General features: G+C 49.2%; 1 protein-coding gene across 1 annotated transcript in view; it reads right to left on the bottom strand.

Moving 5' to 3' along the window:
• USP53 (ubiquitin specific peptidase 53) overlaps nucleotides 1–8,596 on the bottom strand; it is a 34,019-nt gene that overhangs the window by 679 nt on the left and 24,744 nt on the right. Inside the window, exons 14-15 of the mRNA XM_006762902.2 lie at nucleotides 1,072–1,162; nucleotides 4–246 (exon numbers count right to left, since the gene is read on the bottom strand). Of these exons, the coding sequence (XP_006762965.1) occupies nucleotides 4–246; nucleotides 1,072–1,162 (334 nt within the window). The remainder of the gene's footprint in view (nucleotides 1–3; nucleotides 247–1,071; nucleotides 1,163–8,596) is intronic.

The following is an 8,596-nucleotide window of genomic DNA, read 5'->3' as shown; positions in this document are numbered from 1 at the left end:
CACACCGAGGCTGGTGCGAAGTCATCGCTGTTCGTTCTCATTCCAGAAGCAGGACTGGCATCGGTGTGAGAGAGCCCACCTGCCCCCTCGGAGCTGCCTCCATCTGGCCACGCGGGAAACTGGCTCTCGCTGCCGTGTTCAGGCTTCTGCTCCCCTGACAGGGTTTGCTCACCAGCTGGGAGGCCCCGGAGGACCTGTGGCCCCGACGCAGTGAGCAGCTTCCCGCTGGGGTCACGTCCACGGGACCTGGAGTAGAAAAGCAAAGCGAAGCTGCAGCCCCACGTGCGAGCAGGCGGCGTGGTGGACTGTCCGGTCACCTCCCCTCACAGCAGCACGTTCGGCGACTTGTGTGACATAACAGAAGCAGAAGGATCTGAAGCATTAATGTCTTACACTCTGACTCTCAACCAGGCGGGCGTGCTCACCAGAAACACCGGCCAAGTTTCTAAGCGTTAGAAGTGTGATTTCAAAAGCTGTGAATTTCAGACTTAAGGAAGATATTCCCAGCAAACACTTCAATCCCCTAAGACACTTCCCAACCAGCACTGCAAAGTTTACAGTAATGGAGGTACTTTAATCCTGACACATAAGGATCGGAGACTAATTTAAAATAATCTAGCTAACCAAGATTACGTCTATTTAGGTAGTGATTAACCTCTAAGGTGAAGATAAAAGGTAGCACACTGCAAACAGTTTTGCGCACCTGGTCACTTTTATCATGGGCGTTACAGAAGGAGGGAGAGCTGATGCTTTGCTAGGTAGACAAGAGCTATGGGCAGGTCTCAGCTCCACTACTTTGGACAAATTACTTCATTTAAGTCCTGAATTTTCTCTTTTGCAAAATACCATCTACTTTGTAAGGATCTACAAGGACTGAAGCAATTGTGTTGTGCCCCTGGCCCTCTCCTTAGGTCTACATCCTTCTAACTGCCTCCAATAAGACGGGCACCAGCATGCCGCAGGCCACGGCTGCAGGTAGAAACGGGCACTTTGCCTGTCTGTAAGTGAAGCGTTCCTCTAATACACCCACTTACGAAAAAGACATTAATATTCCCAACTGTCCCTCCTTACCTTTTCATCACAGGGTTTTTTATTTGTGGATGTGATTCTGGGTCATGAGACTTACAGCCTACTTCCAAGTTCTTGAATTCTTTTCTGCAGCCTGAGAAGGGAGAAAAGCAGGAGTACTTAAAATCTTCCAGTTAACAAACAAAACGAATTCCTTAACTCGGCTCAAACAGCACCTATTTTCTGGCCCTTTCTACAGAATGAGTGGCTCTTCCCTCAATCTGTCACCTGAAAGTGTCAGCAATGCCAGAAAAATGCTCTTCCCATGGGTTGGGCTGGACCAGGGCCTGCATCCCAGGTGCCTGTGTCCCGGGTGTTTGAGTCCCGGGTGCCTGTGTCCCGGGTAACTGTGTCCCAGGTGCTGTGTCCCGGGTGCCTGTGTCCCAGATGCCTGTGTCCCGGGTGTATAATCCTGGGTGCCGGTGTTCTACAGAATGAGTGGCTCTTCCCTCAATCTGTCACCTGAAAGTGTCAGCAATGCCAGAAAAATGCTCTTCCCATGGGTTGGGCTGGACCAGGGCCTGCATCCCAGGTGCCTGTGTCCCGGGTGTTTGAGTCCCGGGTGCCTGTGTCCCGGGTAACTGTGTCCCAGGTGCTGTGTCCCGGGTGCCTGTGTCCCGGGTGCCTGTGTCCCGGGTGTATGAGTCCCAGGGCCTGCGTCCCAGGTGCCTGTGTCCCGGGTGTATGAGTCCCAGGTGCCTGTGTCCCTAGTGCCTGCATCCCAGGTGCCTATGTCCCGGGTGTACGATTCCCACCACTGAGGACGTACGGGACCCTGGTTTGAGGACAGAGGGCTCGGTTGGAGCCTAGAGTCACGGCTGACCAGGTGGTGACCGAGCCAGCCCCTCAGCCCTGACAATGGCGCTTCCTCAGTAACGAGACCACAGGCTTGATTCCCTTCCTCACATAAGTTAAGAGCACCACTGGGTCGCAGCGTGCACCACATTACACCCCCGCCCCCACTGCCACTGCCGAACCCTAACCCTAAGCGCCCACTGCCACTGATGAACCCTAACCCTAACCCCCCACTGCCACTGCCGAACCCTAACCCTAACCACCCATTGCCACTGACGAACCCTAACCCTAACCCCCCACTGCCACTGCCGAACCCTAACCCTAATCGCCCATGTGGGTTGTGAGAAGTGGATAATAATTATTTACTCTTACAACTGAACACCATTTTTACTGGAAAAGATGACAAGTGTGGGTATCAGACTTGGTTATTTGGCAGAAATTTTCTTGAACATTAAAGAAGTGAACACGTGACTTCAAGAAAACCGACGGCAGTGTTTATTGCCAGTGATGGAATTCAAGCTTTTAGATCAAAGTCAGACTTTCGAAAAACTTACTACCTATCTCTGTGAGTTTTTTAGCTTCCCAATTATTATAGACTTTCTGCCAAAGTCTGGGGATATTAACAAATAGGGTTAAAAAAAGACATATAAAGATAGTATCAAAATAAGACCCGAAGCAGGGAGGCATGAAACAGACGGACATACCTTTATATATTAAAAGAATTAAAAATGAACTCTTCCTTTAAAAAAAAGGATCAAGGACTGGAAGACTTACATAATTTAGCAAACCAGTATTTCCCAAATAAAGATGCATGGATGTTATAAAACCATGCGTGAGTTTGGTTATTTAAAATATTTAAAATGTTTGGTTTAATGCCTAGTACAGCCAATATTGATAGATATAACCATACAAACAAAGGTCTTGAGGTCCTCAATGGTTTTTAATGATATAATGATATGCGGATAAAGGTTTGAACCATAGCTCTCGATTAAAAAAATAGCTGCTTCCTAAAACCTCCATCTCAGCTGTGCAGTGAGACACTCCCCTTCCCATCCCCGAGAGGCAGGTGCCCTGGCAATGCGCCAGCTGGCAGGTGGCAGCAGCCACACCTGACTCCCCACACCCGGAGCCCTTGTGAGCATGTGCCTAAGTACAAGGTCACCCCACAGCGTCTCCGTCTGGTGAAGCGGGGCCACTGGTTTGAACATCGAGTCCCAGATGCACTTTCATGGGCTGATGCCCACAGAAGATAACTAAGTATATGGCATCAGCTTGCATTTTCAATTAATTGCCTACACTCTGTACAGTTCTAGTAAGTGTTTGTGTTCTCCTTATTTTAGGTGACCTTTTCATCATGTTCAGTTATCTCAATTTCCTCTCATTCTCATGCACACCAGATTAAAGGTCAAAGAAAATGAAGCAAAGGTATTAAAACAGAACTTATTTTTTAAACAATAATATGGAACTCTATCATAGATGCCCTTTTATCCCTAAGTTGACCAACAGGGTATATTTTTAAAAACTACCCTGTCCCTCAGAATTCAAGTGGAATCCATAGTTGATCAAAACATCTAAATATTACCCTACCAAAAAATCTGTATTTGACTTTGATCAGGTTCTGGAGGTTAAACTTTGAAGCAACTCCCAAGAAAGAACTGTATAATATACATGGGAATTCAAACCCAAATGTGATGCTGCTCACAGGTAAGGACACCTCCCAGTACAACCTTCCTTAGGGAAGGGGGCCGCAGGGCTGGCGTTCACTTGCTAAGACGGAGGCTCACTCCCACCAGACCAGTCAGCCCCTTATCTGTGACCGTTTCCCCAGAGGCCATCTCAGAACCCAGCACACAGAAGACGTGCCCTGGAAATCTACAGACGAACACGCAGCTACACTGGAAACTGTTCTCCTTCCTTAGGTCAGCCCCACCCTGTGCACCGTGCTCCCCTCCCAGATCCGGGCCAGGGAAGTGGACTATGAGACGGTCTCCGCCCGAGCGCCACTCCAGTGCCGCCTAAATAAAAGGCAGTGGAGGCCCCCAGTCTTAGTGGCGCGGAAGCGGGGCACACTGCCTGGGGCTCAAAAACTAAGCCCCCCCTGCCCCCCCAGTTACTTTATGGTTAAAAAAAGTATCAGAAAGAACCTGGCTAATTTTTCAATCTTTAAAGCCTAAAACATTTGTAACTTAAAATCACATAATTTTATACCCATTTTGATTTTAACTTCAGAATATTTATTTTACTTTTTAACTTACTCATAATTTCAAGTCTAATAGACACACACACAAGAAAACAATAAATCTTCAAGAACTCTTGCCTTTTGTTCAAGTGTCCACACCCCGGCAGCAGGGGGCAGCAGAGGCTCTGTGAGTGTGTGGAATTTCAGTCACTATGGCAAGCATTCAACCAAGTGGTCTGACTTCAGAATTCCACTGCCTTAAAAATAGATGCGCTATTTTTCTCTCCTGCTGACATAGACATCCATGTGTCTTTACGGGAATTTTGGCTCCAGGTTCTTTGCAAATCTAAAATAGACGGATTTTAACACTTGGCACAAATGAAGCCACAATGTCAGGGCAGAGAGCTTTAATTAATAATGCTCATTTTGATTCTGTACACCAAAAAACCCAAAGCCCAACAGTCAAGAAGTTAATATATACTTCATCTGAAAAGATGGCCTCGGTTTGAAACAGACATTAAGTCGCCATAAAACCAAGCTGCCCTCTCTCTGTCAGAATGAAGAGAAACACTGCGTTACAAAGCCTAAACGTTCAAGAGCAGTCACATAATCAATGAGCTGGCCTGCAATGATCAGATGTGCCAATAAGATCTGAATGCTTTAGGAAACGCACATTACTTCCACTGGGTGACTATTTCTGGCTAAATTCACCCGCAGGGATGAGTGGCTACTTTAACTACGCTCCCAGGTAACTAAATGTTGGGAGGACACAAAATAAAAAGGCAGGAGTCGGAAACTTTCCTCACTGGAATTACAATATAAACAAAAAGCAAATCATGCGATTTTGCGACAAACTCAATACCGAACGCTTCCAGTTTTAAACGACATCACCGTTTGGCGGAGCTGTGCGCCAGTCACTGCCCTCTGCAGCCGGACACTCAGAGCATCACTGTGCATCGCAGGAACCAGTCCACTGGCAAAGGCCCTCTTCTCTAGACACACTTTCTAATGTTACTAGGGCCGGTGCACGGAAATTCGTGCCCTGGGGGGCGGGGAGGGATCCCCTCAGCCCGGCCTGCCCCTCACAGTCCAGGAGCCCTGAGGGGAGGCAACTAGGCCGATCAGGGGAAGGTGCCGTGCCCATCACCCTGCCGCTGCTGCCACTGCCGGCTGCCACAGCTGCCTGCCCTCGGCCCTCGCAGCCGCAATGGCTTTGTCTGAAGGACGTTCGGCTGTCGGGTCTAATTAGCATATTATGCTTTTTTATTAGATTGTTTTAAATGAATACACTCTGCAGTCTGGGGGAGGAAACCTTAGAGAAAGTAAACAGCACATGTACAAACTTCTAATAAAATTGTTTTCATTTACTGATTCTAGGACTTGACACTATTCAGGGTAGTCTATTCACTCAACACTTTTTTGTAGTAAGAACTTCAGGGAACTAACGGATATTGTGAGCCCAGGCTAATTTGTCATTCCCAGCATCCAGATTCTCAGCCTGAACTAAGGCTGACTTCTACCCTCAACTGAGACTGAGCCACGGATTGCTGACTCCAAAGCTGGTGGCACAAGTTTTCTGAAAAACCTAATAATCCCTTTGAGACTTGTGTGGCATCTGCAATATCTGAACATACAGGATTTCAGGAGACACCCTCAGCTCCTGGAGGAAGACAGCACTGGGTGTGAACTCCTTCCACACCCCACTGAGCACAGCCCAGGGACAGAGGCCCCGCCCCCATCTCCCGCCCAGGCCTGCCTCTCCTGGTTCCCTCCAGCTCTCCCTCCAGACACCACGCTGGCTGTCCTGGCCCCGCCCTGCTCCTGCTCTCACACACCCTCCTCCTAGGGCATCCTTATTCCTGACTCCTGACAGGAACGCCAAGCTGAGCTCTGGCCTTCATCTTCCTCCTCCAGGTGCTGCTGGGCTAATCCCAGCCAAGGCTGGACAGATGTGGTAAAGCCACGTCCCTGTTACTTTTAATTCTACAGGGAAACCTTTTTGTTTGAAAACTAGAGGCCCGGTGCACGTGGGATCCTTGGCCTGGCCTGTGGAGATTGGGCTGAAACCAGCTCTCCGATATCCCCCGAGGGGTCCTGGATTGCAAGAGGGCGCAGGCCAGGCTAAAGGACCCCACCAGTGCATGATCGGGGCTGGGGGAGACCACGGGAGGCTCCAGGGTATGTCCGGCCTGTCTCGCCCAGTCCCGATTGGCCAGACTCCAGCAGCAAGCTAACCTACCAGTGGGAGCATCTGCCCCCTGGTGGTCAGTGCAGGTCATAGCTACCAGTGGAACGGTTGAACGGTTGCTTGGGCTTTTATATATATATAGATCACTTTAGGAAGTTCAGAAAAGTTGGAAGATTAAGCCTAGTACTAGGAATCCCTGTGCCCTTCCCCAGATTCCCTCCAGTGAACATGCCCCCTGTGGTCTGACATACGGTGAGGCACCACGAACAGAGCCTACTTCCCAACGCCTCACTCGGATCCTGCTTCATGTCTCACGCCCTCCAACCTGATGGCTCTCCTGCATCATTGAGAACCACTGAGAAGCAGACATCTGACCCTGACGCTGCTCACTCTGTGATCCCAACCCCTCAGGAAGCTCCCTGGGGTCCCTGGGATGACCCCCTGCTGTGTTTCCTCAGCCTTCCCAGCTACTCCTCACACTTTCCCAACGTGGCTCCTTCTCTCAGTCCTGGCTCATCTTTCTCACCCAGCAAACCCCACTCATATGTGGAATGAATCGAATGAACAGAATAAACTGATGAAGAAAACAGATCCTTCCTCCCTTTTTCTATCTCTTATTCGTCTCCAGTTCTCGAGTGTGACAGCTCACATCCATGCCATTCAGCTCCCGTACATGCTGACGAGTCCAAATACATCATCTTTCCTGAGATCTAGGCCTCCACCCCTAACTGCCTCATGAACCCCTTCCCGAGGCCTGGGCAGGGGGCAAGACACAGGCTGGGGCGTGAGCCAGGCAAAGCCAGTAAGAACCACGGGGGCTCTGATGTGCACGGAATCAGACATTTTTAAAATTGAGGGTGTCTACACTTCACTCATGCTTTGTTCTGGATTACACTATAAATCCATCTCAGTCTTTCTTTATATATTTAGTTTTAAATCTTTATTGTTGAAAGTATTACATATGTCCCCCTCCCCCCATTGACCCCTTCTAGCCTGCCCCAGCCCCAGGCCTTCGCCCGCCTATTGGCAGTGTCCATGGCTTATGCACATATGCATACAAGCTCTTTCGTGATCATTTCCCCACCACCCTCCCTCCCCGGCCTTCCCTGAGCTTCCGCCTCAGTCTGTTCATGCTTCTATGTCTCTGGATTTATTTTATTCATCAGTTTACTTTGTTCATTAGATTCTATGTATGAGTGAGATCATGTGACACTTGTCTTTCTCTGACTGGCTTATTTCGCTTAGCATATACTCTCCAGGTCCCTCCATGCTGTTGCAAAGGGTAAGAGTTCCTTCTGTTTTACAGCTTCATAGTATTCCACAGTATAAATGTACCACAGCTTTTTTATCCACTCACCTATTGATGGGCACTTGGGCTATCACCTCACAATGAGGTATAACCTCACACCTGTCAGAATGGCTACATCAGCAAATCTACAAATGACAAGTGCTGGAGAGGATTTGGAGAAAAAGGAACACTTGTGCACTGTTGGTGGGAATGCAGACTGGTGCAGACACTCACTATGGAAAACAGTCTGGAGTTTCCTAAAAAATTAAATATGGAACTGCCATTTGACCCCAGTGATCTCACTTCTAGGAATATATCCTAAGAAACCCGAAACACCAATCAGAAAGGATATATGCACCCATATGTTCATAGCAGCACAATTTACAATAGCTAAGATCTGGACACAGTCCATGTGCCCAGCAGGAGGTGAGTGAGTGTATTTTATTGATTTTAAAGAGGGGAAAGCAGAAGGAGAGAGAAATAGAAGCATCGATGAGAGAGAATAGCATCCATCGGTTGCTTCCTGCAGCCCCTCCTGGGGATTGAGCCCTCAGCGCAGGCATATGCTCTGGGAATGCACTGTGACCTCCTGGTTCATAGGCCACGCCGCTGGGCAAGAAATAATTTTAACAGATGCAATTTATGTGGAGGCTCACACACCCGTTAGGATGGCAACCATCAAGGAGCCCAGACGATACGGGTGCTGGGAGTGGGGAGAGCGGGCAGCCTGTGCACTGCAGGGCTGTGGAATGTGCAGCTGCTGGGATGGTCCCTCGGGACCCAGCAGCCACGCCGGGTGCACTCTCAGGTCCCTGTCCCCCGGGCTCACAGGAGTGCTGCTCCCGACGGCCACAGGTGGAGGGGCCCGAAGGTCTGACAGCAGACAGGCGGATAAACAAACGCATCAGGTCACACAATGGAAACTCCCGCCTTGAAAAGGAGGGGAATTCCGACACAGGCACCACAGGGATGAGACCTGAAGACATTATGTGAAGTGAAATACGCCAGTCACAAAACAGTTCGATCCCTCTTCTCTGAGGTGCCTAGACTAGTCCAGTTCAGAGGCTCAGAGACAGAA

The sequence above is a fragment of the Myotis davidii genome, unplaced genomic scaffold, assembly GCF_000327345.1.
Source record: "Myotis davidii unplaced genomic scaffold, ASM32734v1 scaffold698, whole genome shotgun sequence".
Taxonomy (NCBI): Eukaryota; Metazoa; Chordata; class Mammalia; order Chiroptera; family Vespertilionidae; genus Myotis; species Myotis davidii.
This window is presented reverse-complemented; position numbering and strand designations above follow the sequence as displayed.